General features: G+C 34.0%; 2 protein-coding genes across 2 annotated transcripts; one reads left to right on the top strand and one right to left on the bottom strand.

Moving 5' to 3' along the window:
- Positions 1-1,684: 1,684 nt before the first annotated feature.
- On the top strand, positions 1,685-12,652 carry LOC7481822 (probable serine/threonine protein kinase IRE). Its single transcript, XM_024586274.2, has 17 exons — positions 1,685-2,165; positions 2,576-2,643; positions 2,753-2,932; positions 3,050-4,384; positions 5,362-5,534; positions 6,075-6,324; positions 7,448-7,540; positions 7,626-7,766; positions 7,871-7,963; positions 8,926-9,127; positions 9,241-9,326; positions 9,787-9,875; positions 10,140-10,191; positions 10,272-10,328; positions 10,436-10,594; positions 11,450-11,530; positions 11,906-12,652. Exons 1-17 carry the CDS (start codon positions 1,685-1,687, stop codon positions 11,993-11,995), a joined length of 3,630 nt encoding a protein of 1,209 aa, XP_024442042.1. The 3' UTR covers positions 11,996-12,652.
- Positions 12,653-18,387: 5,735 nt separating this feature from the next.
- LOC7476753 (MYB-like transcription factor ODO1) lies at positions 18,388-21,143 on the bottom strand. The gene is made up of 2 exons (XM_002321802.4): positions 20,812-21,143; positions 18,388-19,536 (listed from the first exon to the last, which is right to left on the bottom strand). The coding sequence occupies exons 1-2, from the start codon at positions 21,072-21,074 to the stop codon at positions 18,975-18,977; spliced, it is 825 nt and encodes a 274-aa protein (XP_002321838.4). The 5' UTR covers positions 21,075-21,143; the 3' UTR covers positions 18,388-18,974.
- Between the last annotated feature and the right edge of the window lie 75 nt (positions 21,144-21,218).

Here is a 21,218-nt window from a genome sequence, read left to right as displayed (position 1 = left end):
TATAAAAAAGCTGATTGAGGATCGAAAAAACTTTTGCTATACTTAAATCCCAACACAGTCGATCACATTCTGATTCTAGTTGTTGCAGCTTCTCTAAAAAAAAAGGAGGAAGAAGAAGCAAAATGGCTTGTTTGTTTTTCATCAGAAAGCCAACTATGACAAGGAATATACCAGGATGGAGATCAGGTCCGTCAAGAAAGTCATTTCAGAAGCGTTTGCAGCCCCGAGAGCCTCCCTTGGGAGTAAATGTCCCTCTTGTTCTACCTTTTTAACCGCAGCATATATAGCACGACTGCCATCAAGATGCTGTATGCCGACGAGTGAGCATGCACAGCAAAAGTGGTTACAGGAAATAGCTGATGAAACTGATGTATGTTTTAATTAAAATAATTGCTTCAACTGATCATGTGGAGTAAGCTAGTGTTAAAATGCAACTTCATACAACTAAATAGATCACTCACATCTGCATATTCCTCAACCCTTGCGAATGCCTTGTGAGCTTCCTCAACAAATTTCCGGGAACACATTACAGTATAACAAAAACAGATATTACTACAGAATCACACACATATACAGGAGGAAAAAAGCAAATTCATGGGTTATAAGAAAATGGAAAACTTGGGTGGATGAGTTTCTACACAAAGTGGAGTAGAACGGCGAACAGAAGAAACCTATATATCAAATCAAACACCATAATTGCTCCAAGAATTAATGAGGTTGAAATTAACTGATAAAGTAGTGCAGAACAATAGAACAACCATGAAAAATTACAATATGATCAAGAACCTACCGTGCCTAAAATCTCTTCTACGGCTCGTATAATTTCAACTGATCAAGGCATTGTGGAGATATAATTAATCAATTCCCCGCACCTAACACACAACATAAATTTGCAAAATTAACTTAAACCTTTCATAAATCAAACCTAAACTTAAGCTTTGACATAAGATATAGATGACTTGAACTAAAACCATGTCAATACAAAAGAACCATAAGAACATCACATCACACGTAAAAAATCTTCAAATCCCCTGGTTCTGTCACAGTTTCTCAGCACCCAAACATATGATATAAAATATACAACAATCAAGGTGAAAATGAGTTGGAAAATGAATTCCCAACCCCAAAACCCCTGCTCCTATTTTCCTGGGCATCGCATGCAGTGGTGGCCGGATCTGGATTCTTAGAACCAGATGAAATTAATGTCATGCACTTTCGTTACGTCAAGAATTTTTTCTCCAGCATAGAATGAGAAGTAAAGCTAGTCTCCTACAAAGAATTCTCATATACGTTATAACATTTCATAAAAAAACTTAAAAGCCTAAAAAAGAAAAAATAAAATAAAAGGTAGTACCGTTGAAGTTTTTTTAAGAAACTAGAAGGGCAATATTGAAAATTCCAAACTATAGGGGTAAAACAGAAGTGTAGCCTATTAAAAGAAAAATTCTCTTCGCGGCAAGTACGTACAAAATTAACAGAAAACCTCCCAGCATCGTGTCACCCTCTGTAGCTCCATTTCCCGCAAAAATCTCCTCTCTTTCTCTATCTTTCAAATCCTCTCGCTTTCTCTTTCTACGTTTTCTCTCTCTGTCAAATCCTCTCGCTTTATCTCCTTAACATTCTCACTCTACACTCACAATGCAATGAAGAACCTGATCGATTCAATCAGTACCGATTTACATCCATGTCGACAACCAATCACCATCATGAAGTTCCTTCATCGTCGTCGTCGTTAAAAACGATGCCATTTCCTTCACCATCGACTCTCAATTCCTCCTCCTCCTCATCTCCTTCCTCTTTCAAACTCCGAAAAATCCCTCCCATTCCAATCCGCCGAATCCAGAAACCCGAGGCTCCACTGAACGACACCGAATCAATCAACAATGACGACGGCAACGACACAGATTGCGGTGATAAAAATGACGACAAGGAGAAATTGGAGAAGAGAAATTATAAAGCGGACGAGAATTCGCCAATAATTATGGCGTCGGCGCTCGGGTTGAATCATATAAGGACACGTTCCCTTCCGATTCCTTCTCCGCTTAGGTTTTCGTCGTCAGCTGCTACGCCGTCGTATTTAGGGAATGCTCAGGTTAATAATAATAATGATGATGAGGTTAAAACTGGAGTCGACACGAGGCTTAATGGATCGTCCTTTGAACAAGGTAACTAACTAACTAATTATGTGATTTTGAATTTTTTTTACATGATTAATTCAGATTTCAATTATTGTTTGCTAATTTTTGCATGGTACCCATCCCATGTATTCATGTGTAGTTGCATCCATCACGACTTTTATATACCTTCATGTGGGACCCACGTACCATGAGTTCAGGAGTTAGGCTCGTGTGGGATTCACGAAAAATTATTAGATATATCAGAAATTGTAATTTGTTTTTTACAAAATTCACTATGAAATTTATTTATGAGTGTTAATTTTATGCAAGAACTCAATGCTATATTTAATAATTCTTTTTTTAATAACTGTAGATTAGTAAAGGGAATAAATTGTAATGTGTTTGTTAGTGGAGGATTTATGGTAGTTTAATTAAGTTCTTTTTTGGTTTAAATACAGGGAAAAAGATTTCGTGGGGTGAAGCGAAACCATTTAGAGCTCACTCGCAACTCAATCCAGCAATGGAGGTAATGAATTTGGTCATGTTAGTTGTAGTTTGATATGTGTGATAAGAGTGTGTATATGTTCATGTTAAGTGGCTAAGCTAAATTAAATTTGTGTTTTCTTTTTGGGCAGAGTAATCATGCAGCATTTTTTGCAAAGGAAATCCAGTCTCCGCGTTTTCAAGCTATATTGCGTGTTACAAGCGGTAGGATGAAGAAGAGTCCGGATATTAAGAGCTTCTCTCATGAGCTTAATTCCAAAGGGGTTAGGGCTTTTCCAGTTTGGAAGTCCCGCGCATTTGGTCATATGGAGGTGCATTGGCTTTGTGCTTTCTGTTCCTTTTTTTTTGTGTTTGTATTTGCTGTCCATTTGCCTTCCTTTGAAAATTTGATTGTTTGGTAGAAATAACTTGATTTGTGACAATACTAGGAAGTTATGGTGGCAATCAGGATGAAATTCATCAGGTTAAAAGAGGAAGTTGATTCTGATTTAGGTATATTTGCTGGGGATTTGGTGGGTATACTTGAAAAGACCTCAGACACTCACCCCAAATGGAGAGAGAGTTTGGAGGACTTGTTGGTTGTAGCTCGACAATGTGCAAAGATGTCTTCTAACGAATTCTGGGTGAAAGGTGAGGGTATCGTCCAGAACCTAGACGATAAGCGTCAAGAGCTTCCAATGGGGATTGTCAAACAAGCACACACCCGGCTTTTATTTATCCTCACTCGATGCACTAGGCTTGTGCAGTTCCAAAAAGAGAGTGGTTGTGATGAAGACAAAATTCTGGGCATTCATCAATGTAGTGATCTTGGAGTTTATCGTGAACAGATTATTGAAATTGCACAACAGGACTTTAGCGGTCCATTGGTGGGTTGGAAGACAGCGGGTGAGAAGCAGAGAAAGAAATCCTGTGGTATTGAACAAGACACTCAAGTTACAAAGCAGGATCAAGTAGATCAGTCTTTGGAGGTTGGCACTGCAAAAAGTGTTGATTCAACTGCAAGCAGCTTTAAGATGTCATCTTGGAGGAAACTTCCATCCGCTGCTGAGAAAAATCGGAAGGACACTGATGTTGTTCAAACACCTTTCAAGGATAAATCAGAACCACTACTTGATAGAGATGATTATTCTGAAAATCTTGAAACTCCAGACCATCCTCCATCCCCAGGAACAAAAAGAGTTTCTTGGGGACTCTGGGTGGATCAACACAATGTTGCATATGAAAATTCTATGATATGCCGGATCTGTGAGGTTGAAATACCGATTGTACATGTAGAGGAACACTCTCTAATTTGTACTATTGCCGACAGATGTGACTTGAAAGGCTTTACTGTAAATGAAAGACTTGAAAGAGTTGCAGAAACTCTTGAAAAGATACTGCGCTCATGGTCACAAAAAACCACACCAAAAAGTACACCAAAAAGATGTGATACTCCAAGAGTAAGTCCTGAGGTTGAAAGAGTGCCCACATCAGGTATTCATGAGGTGTCAGATGGGTTATCACCAAAACGAAACAACTTTTCTTCTTGCTGCTCTGAAGAGATGCTTGATGTTGTGCCTGATTCTTTTGTGATGGAAGATATCAATGTTTTTCCAGAAATTTCATGTGAAGCACGTTCCACTCAAACACCTGATGCAGACAAAATAACCTCATCAAGAGAAAGCTTGACACCACGATCACCATTATTAACTCCACGGACTAGCCAAATTGGTTTACTATTGAGTGGACAGAGGACAATAACAGAACTTGAGGGTTGTCATCAGGTATGTAGTTGTGTTAAACTGTTGTTCTGGATGATTCACCCTGGTTAGGGATTGATCTTCTTCTGAATATATATTGGTTATCTTTGTTAGTATGGTATCTGCCATAATCATTTTCATTACTAGCCTTGCTTTTTTTTGTTGTCATATTCTTTTAGTTGTTTCATGGTAGAAAGATTAAAATCTCGTGAACTCGAATTAGATGGCTTCAGCTCTAGAGAACTTTATCACTAGAATTGTGCATTGGTTCTACCTTCAGCCTCTCACTCAAGATTGCTCCATCCTTTTCCAAGTAAATTTTGTTCAGCATCAGGCTAGTAGTAGTTTGTTTGTTTGTTTGTTTTTTCCTTTCCTTTTCTGACAAATACTATAATTCAAATTTGACTATTTAAAGTTTCTACTACATGGTTCTTTTCCTATATTAGACAAATAAACCCATTAATACATTTAGTAATTTATCTTTTTCATCACTGAAAAAACAGATGTTCTTAGTAGTTTCCAATCCATAAAGAATTAGACAATTTGGCAGTTTGGTTTTCTGTGGTTTCCTTGATGCTTGATGAAAAAAGATTTCTTGATGTAAATTGAAGTATATGCATGTGTGCAATGACAAGAAAGCATTTAAATTAAAAAAATTGTTATCACATCCAGGTCGTACAGCCTACAGATCCAGTTGTATTCTACCTTTGATATGTCCTTTCTATAATAACCAATAACAAATGGCAAATGCAGATAATTTTGGTGTCATAAGCAGCAGATCATAATTTCATGTTACCTGCTGTTCAATATACCTTGTATTTAAGTGAAAGTAAATCTGAACACATATGGCTCAGTCAATTAACTTCTCACTGCAAATCTTCATTCTAGGTTGTGAAATTGAGCACACAATGAAATTTCAGTGAATATGGTCATTTGACTGACTGTTGTTATTTCATTGAGCTCTTTGTTTCTATTTCCTAAATTTTACTGTTGCATGACAGATAAGCAAGCTACTGGATATTGCTCGCTCTGTTGCAAGTCTAAATGACAATGACTATAGTGCACTAGAGAGCATGCTGGACTGTCTGGAAGACCTAAAATATTCTGTTCAGGACAGGAAGGTGGATGCCCTCATTGTAGAGACTTTTGGAAGACGCATAGAGAAATTACTTCTGTAAGTCAGTTTTCAAGTTCAAGCCTTGTTATCTATATGAAGCTTCAGGAAGTTTTCTTTTTAGTAATTCAACTTAGCATCTTATCCTATAACTAAAAGAATCCTACTTTTAGCTCTAGTTACCCTATTGCTTCATCTTCTGTTTGTGTGTTCTGGTTGGTTTTTAGTCTGGACTCTATTAATTTTTCTGATTATTAAGATATTAATTACTCAAAAGTCCACTAAAATATAAAACAGATTGATGGATAGCTTTCACATAATAATTTATAATGGTTGTTTTCTTGCTATGTGAAGATTTCTTAAAAATGTCATCTTTTGACACACATTCAACAATTGATTAATTTACTTATCATTAGCATCCTTTTGAATTCATTTGTGTATTTATTTTGATTAACCGAACTTTAAAATTTTAAAACTAATCAAATAATTTTAGTAATAGAATCAGTAAAAATAACCTTAAACAACCATCACTTCGAAGTTGTTTACCGAGTACTTCACCATTGAAAAATTTATTATATTTCTTTTTCTTCAAATCTACAGGGAGAAATATGTGCATCTCTGTACCCAAATAGATGATGAGAAATCGGACCCATCAAATCAGATGGCTGATGAAGACAGTTCTGAGGAAAATGATGCAGTTCGCAGTTTGCGTACAAGTCCTGTTAACATGTCTTCCAAAGACCGAACCTCTATAGATGATTTTGAAATAATAAAACCAATCAGTAGAGGGGCCTTTGGAAGGGTTTTCCTTGCCAGAAAAAGAGCTACTGGAGATTTGTTTGCTATAAAGGTTAGCATCTAACAACACCATGAAAGTGGCTGTCATAAATACATAACTGCATAGAACATGCTTTCTTAATCTTTATGATTGAACATGTGAAATTGACTATTGTCCTCTTGGTAGATATGATATCAGATGGCCAGGGATTTGCATTCCTCCGTTTTCTTAAAGAATATTGCAAATTCTGATTCAATTCTTAAGAGTCTATATTGTTACATGGTTTTTATATATCTATCTTTGAAGAACCAAATTTCTGTATGATGAGATTGGGGATTAGATAGGGTATAGAAAGTTAGAGGGACGGATGGTACTATGCCTGATTCATGCTTGACTGTTCACTACCAAGATGAGGACAAAAGCAAGGAAGCTTGGATGATAGGCTGTTCCAGCAAAGATTTGCAGGAGAAAAGGTTTCAATCAAGAGAAAAGCTGTCTGAATAGCAATAAATTATAAGAATTAAATACTGTTTTCTTTTCTTTCACTGCTATATTGCAAAGTAATATAGGTTTGTCTTTTGTTTCTAAGAAGGAAGAACTGATATCGAAACAAAACTGCATTGCCTTTTGATTTGGCTTTCCAGTTTTGCTAGCCTATCTTTTTTATTTTTCTAATTCCATTATTTTGTATCCCTTATCTTTTTCCTCTTGAGAAAACACATGGATCTCCAATTCTTCCTTTTTCCCTGAATCAATTTGTTTTTTCTTTACCACCTTTGTTTATCAGTAGATCTGCTCTCCTAACCAATTTGGAAAGAGACATACTCAGTCAATTCAAACCAAGAGATCATATTATGTATCTTAAATTTGTTAATAATTTCTATCTTGGATTTTTATTATGTTTCAATTTTGTGTGGTTATGCATGGTCGTTGTTGGAGACTATTAATGGCGATTTACCACCCCTTTTTTCATCAGCCTCTTGTTTCATTGGGAAAACCCAGTTTTGCTGATGAAATTGAATGCTGAAAAGTAAATTTGAGCTACTGCTTTCAGATTACCATTACAATTATACATAACCCAGCCTGCTTGTAAATGTATACGCATCTTTGCAAGCTTGGGAGAATTAAATGCCTGTAAAAGGTTAAATGTGGTCTTTTCTTGATGTAATGATTATTTACTGAATACTTTTTCCAGGTCCTGAGGAAGGCTGATATGATTTGTAAAAATGCAGTTGAAAGTATTTTGGAAGAGCGTAAAATCCTCATATCAGTGTGCAATCCTTTTGTGGTGAGCATGCGTCGTATCATATATACCCATTTTATGGGAGTATTGCATGTGAAAGCGTGTTATTCTAATGTCTGTGATTGTACAGGTTCGATTTTTCTACTCCTTCACATGCAGTGAAAATCTTTATCTGGTCATGGAGTATCTAAATGGTGGAGATCTGTACTCTTTATTGAGAAACTTGGGCTGCTTGGATGAAGACATGGCCCGTATGTATATTGCAGAAGTTGTAAGGGCTTCTTTGCATACCTGTATCTATGGCCTTTTCGTTCAAATATCAATTTATAAAACTTTCTAACAAATGGTACAAATAGTTGGTTTTCTATTTCCCAGGTTCTTGCTTTGGAGTACTTGCATTCTTCAAATGTCATTCATAGAGACTTGAAGCCGGACAACTTGTTGATTAATCAAGATGGTCACATCAAGGTTGATATTTTGAAAATTTGAAGGTTTTTTTTTTATTTCCCATCACCTAGGTGGAAAAGGAAACTTCTTCAAAAGTCATATGTGTCTGTCTTTGTGCACACATCTCTATATTAGAAACACATGGGCATGCATGTAGAGAGAAGTTTTCTTGGCTCAATGTTTCATTTAGAAAATAGAAATGCCGAAGAAAGTTCTGTCTTCATATTCTACCTCCCAGAATCTTACATTCCATTAGGACCATAACTGGGTATTACAGGCTTCATGTGTTTTGGTAACATTATATTGTTATTGCGCATTGAGTTATAGGTTCCATATTTGATGGTAGATTGTTGGATTTTAATATAAGAATATTTTTGTATGGTTTTCAAAATAATAGCTGTATGCCACTGCTTATGAGAGATCCATAGAAAGAGCAAAGGTAACAAGAGTTTCATTCTGTGGCATGATGAAGTGTCGGACAAATATTCAAGTTTATATAGAAGGCTAAAATGGATTTGCCTAATCTGTCATGACCGTGATTAGTGTTCAAGGGATACTGTATTGGAGTCTTCGTTGAGGTTAAAGGTATATAGTATGTTCAAGAGAATAGGCATGCAGTAGACCAGATGAGAATCATCTCTTCATGCTAGGTCCACTACTAAAATATGTTTAATTGGTGTTGTTAGTTTGGATGCAATTATTATTTTGTAAATTGAATTTTATTTGATCATTATTCCGTATAGTTATTCAATTTGCCAACTAGTTTTTCTATGTTTCTTCTTTGTGTTCCTTTAACAAATACTTTCAAGAATGCTGAATTATCATCCTGTATTTTACTGCAAAGAACATTAAAACAATGCTTTCACTATTTGGACTAGAGTGTTTAATAGATTATTACATCTATGAAGAACACTCACTGTGCTTTAAAAGATGTTTTATATAGTATTTTAATTGTTTTCTTCTAAATGTCCATTCTGCTACAGTTGACAGATTTTGGGCTATCAAAAGTTGGTCTTATCAACAGTACAGATGACTTATCTGTTCCGTTAGTCAGTAGTTCTGGTTTTCTTGATGATGATGAACTAAAGGGTCAATCGTCATCCAAGAGAGAAGAGCGTCAAAAGCATTCAGTTGCTGGCACTCCTGATTATTTGGCACCTGAGATACTTCTCGGCATGGGCCATGGTTAGCAATTTTCTTTTCTTAACTTTGATAGTGCATGTATGATGCATGGTTCTGTTTTATTTACTTATTTATTTATTATATGTTTTTCATCATCGGACATTACCTTCTTGCAGGTGCAACTGCTGATTGGTGGTCTGTGGGTATTATTCTTTTCGAGCTGCTTGTTGGTATACCTCCATTCAATGCAGATACTCCACAGGTAGGTCATCCGAACCTTATGAATGGTTTTGGTCAGCAGACTGAATTTGGTTATTCTCCTTTTTAATTCTTCTATTTAGTTCGAGTTGTTGATATTGGTTAAGTTACTAACTTGGTTGTAGTTACTTTCCTAACATTTTGCTGTGCTTCTAACCATTTGTCTATTCCTATTTTGTTAAAATGGAATATGGACTGTACCTTTTATACACCACTGTGGAGCATGTTATGTCATAAGTTACCATTTCTAATATATTTACTCCTAAGTTGTATGCATGCAAAGAGTGTTAGATGGATATGGCATAGAGATCTTTAATATATTGTTTTTTAAACTATCTTTGGCTTTTTTATCCTTCAAATTGGAACATAATATGTTGACCTTCTTGGAGAAACTGTTCCTTTTAGTTTCAGAACATTTTATGCGAGTAGCTTGATGTCATACTAATAGGCCATATTTCTTGCAGAAAATATTTGACAACGTAATGAATAGAGATATACCCTGGCCCAGGGTTCCTGAAGAGATGAGCTTTGATGCCTGTGATTTGATTGACAAGTAAGATTGTGTGAAATCCCTAGATGTAACTTGTGCTACTTCTTTCAAGATATAATGGTCTTTGAAGCATATGATTGCATTCACAAGATTATTTGTGTTTCCTACAAGCATAAGCGAGGACAGTTGGCTTCTCTCTGTATCATAAGCTCTTTCATATATTGGAATCAATTCCATTGGTACCATATGTAAATTATGTTTTTGGTACTATCAAGGTCCTCCTTTAATTTATAAACCATTAAATTTCTACCTTAATGTCACTTTCAGATTGTTGACAGAAAATCCACTTCAAAGGTTAGGAGCAATAGGAGCTAGAGAGGTAAACTCTTTATGGTCACTGATGAGACTTATTTGCAAGCAGAAATGATTTGAAAATTAAACAGGTCAATTTTCCGGCAGGTTAAGAACCATTCTTTCTTTAGAGACATAAATTGGGAAACGCTTGCAAGGCAAAAGGTTGTCTCAGTTTTATTTTTTAAATATCTCGAAGTCATGTTTTTTTTTTTTTTAATAGTAGTTATCATCATATCTGAACACTTAGTAAGTTCTCTTATTCTCTCCAGGCTATGTTCATTCCATCGGGAGAAGCACATGACACGAGTTATTTTTTGAGCCGTTATATATGGAATCCAGAAGGTGAAAATGTTCATGGAGGCAGTGACTTTGAGGACTTGACAGACACATGCAGCAGTGGTTCATTCAGCAATACACATGATGACGATGTAAGTACATATTGCAGTTGAAAATTGCTCCTATCTCTTTGCATATATTGCTTTCAGTTCATTGTCACTTGAACATGGCTCTAATCTCACTAGATTATAGTGGTTCCAGCTGCCAACAACAATTATGATTTTGAAATTATTGCTTTTATTGATTTGGTTTAGAAAACCATTATTTTCTATATGATGATTTATTTTTAGCAACAAGGTGCTGGGAATTGATTTATAGAAAAAGGTTAAATTCTGAATTCAAATTAAAGCTTAATTTATAGAAACATCTTGGCCTAATGGAAAGAGAATGAAATTATTTGGGATGGGAACTCATACTTAAAGCTCATAATTGGTGATTGTAGAATGGTTTAAGAAATCTTCCATTTGAAGTCGATTCAAATTGATGCAGGTGATCTAGTACAAGGGTTAATGACCCAATTTATCCTTATTTAATAAGGTAATTCTCCAATATGTTCTTATATTTCTAACTGAGGTAATTTTATCCTTGAATACACGTGAAGTTTCTAATCTATTATTTTGACAAGATTTTCAGGTCAAACCACTAGAATTAGTCACTTGATTTACACATGATTATTTTTATTTTCAAAATGCTCTTGTAAGCCAGAAAAAATGAAAGGCTTTTATGTGCAAATCACGTGAATAATTCTAGTGGTTTAGTCTGAAAATCTTGCCAAAAGATAGATTAGAAACTTAATGTATATTAAAGGATGCAATTGACTCAACTAGGGATATAAGGACATATTTGAGAATTACCCCATTGCATAAAGACAGATTGAGCCGTTAACCCCTGATACAATCATCAGCGTTATGGGTGCATTGTCTTCTGATTTTACTCTTTTATGCCAGGTGGATGGATGTGGTACCATGGCAGGGTTTGGTGCTCCAACTCTTGATGTGAAGTATTCTTTTAGTAATTTCTCATTTAAGGTGAGTCATGCTAAATTTTATTCAACAAGATTAGATGTTGCATGAAATTGAAATCATCTCTCTGTTTTTTTTTTTAATGAAATATTCTTCAATGTCCCTACATGCTTGCACAATGTATCGATGCACTTTTCTATAAATTTCTGGTAATAAAGTTCTATTATGGTGTTTTAGAAAAATTTCCATTAATCTCCACAATCATTCTTGCCAAATGAGTTTTGACTTTCCCCATTAAAGTTATTGTTATCGAGTACAAACTGTATAGCAGTAGTAATTGAATGATGAGAAATAATTCTTCACGTTATGTCCAAGCTCCTAACGCCTGCTTACTGAGTTAATTTTTTTGCATTTTGAATAAGAATATACTTCTATTTTCAGAATTTGTCTCAGCTGGCATCCATCAATCATGATCTAGTTGTTAAGAGCACCAAGGAAGCAGCAGATGCTTCCAAACCACCAGTTCAATGACATTTTTACGCGGTCGTTTTGGTGAATATATGTGCTTCCACGACCCACACCAATTCTTCATTTGCTACCTGCTGAAGTTCCTTCCTAAAAATTTTACACAGTAGCTTTACATGGTCACTTTCATTTTCAATTCTTTCATCTGAAAATTTCAGAAAGAGGCTTTCCTTGAACAGGAGCAGAGTTCGAAGAAGTAGCCTATTAGAAATGCTACATGCCCCACTTTACAGGTATGTAGCAGCCAAACAAAATGATAGTTCTGCTTTTCCTTATCTCATGGCATATAAGCTTCAGCACAAGAAAGTGGAGTTTTGTTGCTGCACCAAACAACAGGTCATGGACATTTTTTATATCTCCACTTGTCTTTTGTATATACATAGATCTTCCTGCTTAGAGAATGAAATTATTTGGCACATATTTTTTCACAAGCTCTCCACGATACTAGGTAAGCTAGACAAAGAGGGACTGAGAGTTTGGAGTTTCCTGAGAAAGAGGAATTCAGTCGACTGGATAGCGCATTTCTCCTTCTGGACACGATAATTATTTTTTTGAAGTTGTGTGGTACAAAAATTAATTTTTATTTTGTTCAAGGTTGTTTCAGTGGAGAAATTCTTGTCTCACTAAAAGAGATAGAATAAACTTGTTTAATTCTCTGTATAAGGGTTAATCCGGGTTGATATAAGGATAAAATGATTATTATCATAATTTTAAAACCCGATTAAAGGGTTGACTCGGGATAAGACCCGAGTCACAGGTCGGGTTGACCATTGACCCGGTCAACATCAGGATAAAAGTGATTATTATTATAATTTTAAAATTCAACTCAGGGTCGATTCTAGGTAAGGCTTGGGTCATGGGCCTGGTTAACCATTGACCCGAGTCAACGTAAGAATAAAAACGAATATGATCATAGTTTTAAAACTCGACTCGAGGGTCAACCTGGGTTGACCATTGACCCGAGTCAAGTAAGGATAAAAATGATTGTTATCATAGTTTTAAAACCTGACTCGGGGGTCGACCTAGGGCAGGCTCGAGTCATGGGTCAAGATGGTCACCTCGGGTTGGCTCGAGATAATATAAGAATAAAAATGATTATTATTATAGTTTTAAAACTCGTCTTAGTAGTCGAACCAAGAGAAGGCATGGGATGGGTCACGAATCGAGAAGATTAACTTGGATTGATCCAAGTCAATATAAGAATAAAAGTAATTATTATCATAATTTTAAAACTCAATTTAGAGGTTAATCCGGGACAAGATCTAGGTTATTGGTCGAGAATATTAATCCGAGTTGGATGGTTAACCCAAATTAATATTTACATAAAAATAATAATTATTATAATTTTAAAACTTAACTTAAAAATCAATTTACATCAAAATCTAGACCAAAACTCGAGGGTTACACAAGACAAGACAAGAGGGGGTCATTTGTCTAGTGCACTCGTGTTTAGTCTATATTCCATTCAATATTCATCAGCATTCCAAAAACTGCCTTAAGAATTTGAAAAGACGTGTTGGGATCCTACCCATAGCTTTCCCAACAGCTGCACGCTCTTGCTTTCTGCAATTATTATGATCGCACCATACCCAAAGGGATATACTTTTGGAACTTTTTTTCCACCAACTATTGAGAACTACTACAGTACTTTTGCAAGAGTGCAGTTGAAAAGCTCCTGAAGAGATAACCGGGTACCGTTCCTATCTTCCCTCACATGTGACGTGAGGATTGCCTTTTATGAGTCACACTCCAAAAAAACACAGAAATGTTTATACTTGAATTCGATGGTGACACCACTGCACTAAACGGACAGTAGGTGAGACAAATACATGATAGTTTCAGGCTGGATCTCACGTTGATCTCAACGTTTTGAAAGTAGGTAGGTAAGGTCTTTTCTCCCCCCCTGAAATCCATAAAAGCTTGTATTAGATAGTGACAGAAAAGAAAGTGGCATTTGCTCTTTCTTGTCAGCGTGTATAAACAACAAATTTTGCATTTATTTCTTCATTTTCTTCAGATGGTGGTTGGCACAGTATCTCTTTCGGTTTATACAAGCTTTTCAACCATTTTTTTTGTTTTAAAAAAATATTAAATTAATAATTTTTTCCCATGATTTTCATGTCACATATAAAAAAATCTAAAAAGTAATTATTTTTATATTTTTTCAAAAACTATTTTTAAAAGCACTGTCTGCATTCCATGATTATAATCTCGCTAACAATTTGTTTAACTTAAGAGGAAATCATGATTATTTTTTAATTAACTACTTTCATTATCTTTTTTTTTTAATTTTAGTTTTTTTAGTTTAACGTGGGTGTCCGGACCAGCTTGCGCGCACCTCGACTAATCCCACAGGCCCTGAAGTTAACGATTATGTAAGTCTCCAGTGACCATCATATGAGCAACCACAAGACTCGAACATGAGACCATAGAAAAAGCAAACCTCTTGGTCCCAAGTTTTTATCATTGGGCCACCACCTTTCATTATCTTTTTAATCTTACTACTTGAAGTGGATTTGGCAGTATGGATATTCCCTTTTCTAGCTGATTTGGAATGGCTCCAAGTTTCTTGTAACAGACCATTACTCTTTACGCATATGCCAATGATAATTTCACGAAATATCAAGTGTAAAAGTTGATGAATTAGAGAATTAATGTTCATCTTATCGAGAATACTTTCCAAAAATTCTAAAACATTGTTGATTCATGGATTTCATTAGTGGGATTCACTCATTCAATACATGATGTATTTTATGACGTGATTCTGAGAAGAATATATATTAGGAGAAATTAATATTTTATTTTGAGTGGATTTAACTGATGCCTTGCAATTAAAAGCCCAAGCTTAATGTCTTAAATATGCTTCTACTAGGAAGTTTTTCTTTTTTCTTTTTATTTTTTCCACTTGTGTGTACATAGTATAGAATTCGAGAATTAATACGGTCCAAGATAATCCGTGAGTTAATATGTCAATCTAAAATGTAATAAAAAAACTCATGAAATAACATTATTTTAAGTTTTTTTATTTAATATTAAAATAATATTATTTTAATAAAAAAATCAATTCAACATAAAACTTAACTCATGTTAAATTTTAAGTTGATGAATCACCGAGTTTACCTATCAATCTTGGTTTTATAACCATTACATACTATCATAGACAATGAGTACATACATAGTTTTGAAACCTGGCCCAGCTGGTTGACCCGGGGCTGGAACCGGGCCGGGTTGATGAAAAAATAAAAAAAGTCATGACTCGGTTGCAATTCGTTGACTTTTGTTTTGGTTTTTTTTTTAACTACAACGACGCTATTTTGAATTCTTTTAAAAATAGGGATTCATCCAGTCAAAACCTGAAATCAGGATCTTAAACCGGGCCGGATTTAAAAACTATGAAAACTATGAGTACATATATAAAATCAAAAAGTAACGAGTCAAGTTGCACGACAAGGAATTAGATGGTCTCAGAATAATTGATGATCCAATCTACATTTTATATCACCCTGCTAGCTAGCCATAGCCTGCACCACTGGTATCTCTTCCTTGCGATACGATCGATCTCACTCTCATGCCAACGATCATAACACACTCAAATTCCACAGCCAAAAGGAGGCCATCTGATTTAGAGTTCCACTTTGGTTATCCTTTTGACATTAACGTTTGAAGATTAAGGCCACCACTAGCTAGCCCAAGATTATAATTTACGTAACCATCATAAACAATTCTAGCTAGCTTTACTCTTGGATATAACCTTTTAGACTAAGTTATATACCAGCTGATCTTTGAGGTGTTACTCAAATAATTAATATATGCATTTGCTTCCTCAACTTAATTTCAATATAGGCCAAGCATATCGTCTTAGTTCATCATATAATCTGCAGAATGTTGATTCCCTTCACGAGGAGAAATGGACAATGTCGAATACCCTAAGGGTTAGAACAAATAAAATAGATATTCCATGTAGTGTTATAAAAATAATAAGCTCCAATGTTATTTTTATAATTTTAAAGTCAACAGATTGATGACTGAGTTTTGATCGAGTTAACTTAGTTTTTTATTTTTCTTCAACTGAACCGGTTTAGATCCTTGATTGACCTATTAGGGCTCTTCAGGTTTTAAAATAATATTATTGACATATACATGTGTTTATTTTTTAGTTCAAGAAAATTTTTTATTTTTTTGTTTTAAATTAATTTTTTTTATGAATTTAGATAGTTTTAATATGTTGATATTAAAAATAAATTTTAAAAAATAAAAAATATTATTTTTATATATTTTTAAATAAAAAATATTTAAAAAACAACGAGCAATATCAAATACTAAAATTTGTTTTTAATAAAAGTGGCTACTTCTATTGACGCAATGTGGTGATCCCTTAGAATAAACTTTAGCAGTTGTCTCTTCCCAAGCAAGGAAGGTGATTTTTTTTTCAAGTCGTGCTTTCATAAGCAATACTGTTTACAGCATTCCCTAGCTAGCTAGTACACGCATAGCAAATGCTAATGATAACCTCCTTTCTTTTATATATATATATATATATATATATATATATATATATATATATCTCTTTGTATCATCATGCGTTTTAGAATCTTGGAAGTTCTTTTTACACGGTTGAAAAGGAAAGCATTTCTTTATTATAAGGAGATAAATATTTCATCTAATTTCTCTGAAGTGACATGTATTTTTTGTCTTTTAGTTATTGTGCAATTTTGTCTTGCAATAATTATTTTGAAAAAAAGTAATTAAGTTATCCAACCTGATTCCTTATACAACTTTTATTTTATAATGGTTTATAGAATAATTTTGTGAGCCCATGTATTTTTCAGTCCCCAAAGTCCCAAAAAAAAAACTTTTTTCTAAGGAAACAACAATTATTAAACCTAGCCAGTCTACTGAATTAATAGATTGTTTGAAATTATAGTTGTTATTGTAGTTAAAAATATTTTTTATTTAGAAATATATTAAAATAATATTTATTTATTTTAAAAAAATTATTTTTGAAATCAGCACATTAAAAAGAAGATCTGAAAACATAAAAAAATTAATTGTTAATAAACAAATAAATTTATTTAAAAACACGAATTAAACCGTATTTTCGAATTATCCTTAACTTTAAAGTCTAAACCTGATTCCTAGAGTAGAATGAGTTTAGTTCAAAACTTAAAAAAAAAACGTGTACTAGAAGCAATTAAGCTTCATTGATATAATACTATTATTTTTGTAGGTTTGACTCAGATATAATATATACAGTCATGATCTATATTATCATTTTAGGTTCAAAATCAAGAAGAAATAAACAAAAATATTTCTTGTGAGATGCATCAACGTGGCTATACGTACATTATAGCTTATATATATTGATTATGAAAAAAAATGAAGGTATAATAATATTCTGTAATCATGACGAGCGTGCTGATATTGATATGCAATGATACAGTTGTTGACATGTCCAGTTTGAGTAAGCTATGTGATAAATTGTAATGTATATATATATTAATTAGTATATATAATATGATCTGGACGTCGATCGTTTTCAACCTTTCAATGGACTTTGAATTCAGGACCTTTATTTTAATAAAGATGGCGTTAGCAATGATGTTTTCTAGTATTTTTGTTTTTCAATATTCATACGTACATCAACGTATTATCATTCTCGTATGATATTTATCATTTTTTTATATATATATACTGCTTATATATTTCTGGACACCACATGCCTGAGAAGTAGTACGTCATTCTTAAATTCAAATCATAAGAAATAGCTCATCAACACAGGGTTTATCAACGAGCATATATATATATATACAGGTTGAAAATATTACAACAGATATGATTCGAATCAGGAATTAATTTCCTTGCAGCCGGCCCAGAGTGCCTCATTCCTATTGTATAAGTATACTTTTCAAATATAAAATAAACCATTAACTTTCTAATAATGATACTTTTAGAAAAAGTTTTTTGTTTTTTTATTTGATTCTCAATTTTGATCCAAACTATAGTTAATTTTATCAATTTTATTAGTAATTATTGTTAAAGAACCATCTCAACCCAATAACTTAATCTATTAGGTGAGATCCCAAGATATGATTTATATTATTCTCTAACACATCCCTTCAAGTGAAAGCCATTTGGACTTGAAACTTGCACAGGCTCACATTATCTTGAACTTAATTTTTATTAAATAAATAAGAATGGTGAGATTCGAACTTGTAACCGCTTGGTCATATTATTCTCTAACAATCATTATAATATTATGCCTCTCTATAGCTGAAATACATGATAAAAATACTTGAGTTTTCCTTCACAGAGGCGCAAACTTGTCTAATTATATCAAATAGGATTTGGATGAATCATATAAAATGATAAAATCAATTGTTTTTTAAAGAAATCGAGAATTGGTAAGTAAAATGTTAGGGATGAAGACGAGGCTTCCCCATATTTTTATTATCACATATAAAGAGTGTTCCTTCTTCAACCACCCATCTATCTCTTTTATCATATGCAATTACAAGTGGTAGCCATGAAGTTTCTGGCTCCAATTAGTCAGCTATTACATGCTAGATTTAGTACACATAATGTTGTCTTAAAATACAACCATTCATGGTAAAAGTTGTAGCCACAAGTATTCTAGTGTACGTAATATCGGGCTACATGACACAGCACCAATCCATCAACGTCGTCCTTCCTCAGAAGGAACTAGGTAACCGAAATTTTGGGAGTTTTCTCTAATGTTACAAGGGTCTTGAAACTCTTATTGGAATATTTGGATAAAGGAAAGGAAAATCATTATTAAACACTTTCAATATCTTCCTTTCCCTTGTTCTTTTCCAATATTTGAATGGTGGGATGGAAAAAAAAAAAAAAACTAAGTGCAAGACTATATAGAAACTAAAATTCAGGAAGCTTGAGCCTTCAATAATCCTTGTGCTTCCATTCTTGTTACTTAGATATACCTTGTGATCACTCTACGAGGCAGTGCATTTTAATGCTTGCCACCCATGTCTAGGATACTCAAGTCCATGTCACTGAAGCAACTAAGCCCAAAGAATTCATCTCCAAGATCCTTACAGTCTAAAAACCATGTAGAGTAACTATCCTGATCTGATGAAGAATTAGATACCCCAAATTCACTGTAATCTTCTCTCGTGGCTTGGAAGTTCCAAGATGAGTCATCAAGGAATGCCTCTGACCATATGAAACTCATTGTTGGATCATTGTCATTATTAGGTTCTGATGACCCTACGCATTCATCCACTGAGGAATTTTCTGTCGGTGTAGTCGTAGTGCTTGAATTATCAGTACGAGAGGAGGCATGGGCGCAAATTTTGGGAAGAACCTGCTGATTATCAGCATTAATAATGGGTTGATCATAATTAGTGTGACAAGATACTGTACTTTCTTGTGGGCTCACTTGTTTACTGAGAGACCCATGTGTAACAGGATCAATTCCCATCTTAATAAGCTTTTTCTTAATGTGAGTATTCCAATGATTCTTGATCTCATTATCTGTTCTTCCCGGCAATCTTGCAGCGATTTTGGACCACCTAAAGCAAATGAAAAGTGTCAGTAAAAAGACAAGAGGAGCTTTCATTCTATTTAATCTCAACTTTCATAATATTGGTATGAGCTAAATATTAGTTAATAGTATTGAATAGAAATCCTTTATTTATGATTAAAATGTTAGTTAATTCACGCACTTTGTGCACTCATAAAGTTAAAGATTTCAATTGTGCGTCACCACTCAGAAACCCTAATTTTCTACAGGCCAAGACGATTCTAGGCATTAATTAGAAGAAGCAAAAGGAATGTTCATGGGAGACGATGACTACTCCTCAACTTATCACATCCCATGTTGATGTTTCATGTCGAGTGTGAGCAAAGATCAGAATCCTTGGCATGTGATGATGCAAGATGAATGCTCTAAAAAGTAACTCTGCCTAGCACTTTTGAATATTAGGCCTTTCTTCTTAAAATAAATTAATAAATTGTGTTAAATACCTAATCATTATATACTTAGTATACTTGTTTAATAATAGCTTGCATCATAAATAAAAAAGAAAAAGAAAGAGTTAAAAACCTTTATTTATTTATTTATTATTATTATTATTATTATTGTAGTTGTGTGAAGCCTCTCTTGTATATTACTATGTGTGTTTGATATTGTGGTAAAAATTATTTTTATAAAAGTATTTTTCAATTAAAAACACATTAAAATTATATATATTTTTAGATTTTTATTTATTTTTTATATTAGTATCAAAACCATCAAAAATCACTTAAAACCTTAATTTGATGTTATTTTCATATGAAAAACACCAAAAAGATGTAACTACTAATTATAAAATCATTTGATTTAATGTTATTTGTGTTAGGAAAGTTTTTATGTGTAACTCCTTTGCTTAGATAGCTATATTCTTAGATTGTATCTTGCCATGAACATGAAGTTTAAATTTTAATGGTCTTTAAACTTGTGATTTCATCTTGTTGTATATATATAGAAAAAACATCAAAATTAAGTCATTTTTAATCATGTGAATTGTAAAATGAAGGGGAAAAAAACAAGAAGCATGGTGTAAAAAAGAAGTTAAACATGCTTGGTTGGACACAATATTTAAACTAAAATGATGAAAACTATGACAACTATAATAGAGAGAAAGTTTTTGATGTTGAAATTTCTTAGATGCAGAAAATGATCCTCCCCAAGCATATATGCTCCACCAACCATGAAAAGTTAATGGTAATGGAGAGGTAATAAAAAATGAGACATGAAGTATATAACAATGAAATGGCTTGATGATAGCTAGATAATATATAGTTACCTATTGCCAAGGCGGGCATGGAGATCAATGACAAGTTTTTCCTCATCATCATTAAGAAGGCCTCTCTTCAAGTCAGGCCGGAGGTAATTAGTCCAGCGAAGACGGCAGCTCTTGCCACATCGGCGGAGTCCGGCGAGCTTTGGTACAGCACGCCAACAACATTGGCCGTGTGAGAGAATAAAACTGACCAGCTTCTTGTCTTCCTCAGCTGTCCAAGGCCCCTTCTTCACACCAAGTTTGTCGCAACAAGGTTGTCTACCCATCACTATAGTTCAAGTCACTAGTTGCTATATGATCACTTCCACAAAAAAATTACTCCTGGAGAGCCAAGCTCCACGCTCCACCTTTATATACTTGTGATTTCTCTTGCTTCAGGAGAAATCAAAATGTTAATTTGGAGTTGAACA

This window comes from Populus trichocarpa, chromosome 15 (genome assembly GCF_000002775.5).
Source record: "Populus trichocarpa isolate Nisqually-1 chromosome 15, P.trichocarpa_v4.1, whole genome shotgun sequence".
In the NCBI taxonomy this organism is placed as follows: Eukaryota; Viridiplantae; Streptophyta; class Magnoliopsida; order Malpighiales; family Salicaceae; genus Populus; species Populus trichocarpa.
This window is presented reverse-complemented; position numbering and strand designations above follow the sequence as displayed.

What these genes read in the sequence shown, in the direction of transcription:
- LOC7476753 (XM_002321802.4), bottom strand. Translation starts at nt 21,074, where the DNA reads ATGGGTAGACAACCTTGTTGCGACAAACTTGGTGTGAAGAAGGGGCCT. An exon ending in CATGCCCGCCTTGGCAATAG is followed by an intron (nt 19,537 to 20,811) that starts GTAACTATATAT and finishes CATTTGCTTTAG; the next exon opens with GTGGTCCAAAATCGCTGCAA.
- LOC7481822 (XM_024586274.2), top strand. Translation starts at nt 1,685, where the DNA reads ATGTCGACAACCAATCACCATCATGAAGTTCCTTCATCGTCGTCGTCG. An exon ending in CGCATAGAGAAATTACTTCT is followed by an intron (nt 5,535 to 6,074) that starts GTAAGTCAGTTT and finishes TCAAATCTACAG; the next exon opens with GGAGAAATATGTGCATCTCT. An exon ending in ACTTCTCGGCATGGGCCATG is followed by an intron (nt 9,128 to 9,240) that starts GTTAGCAATTTT and finishes ACCTTCTTGCAG; the next exon opens with GTGCAACTGCTGATTGGTGG.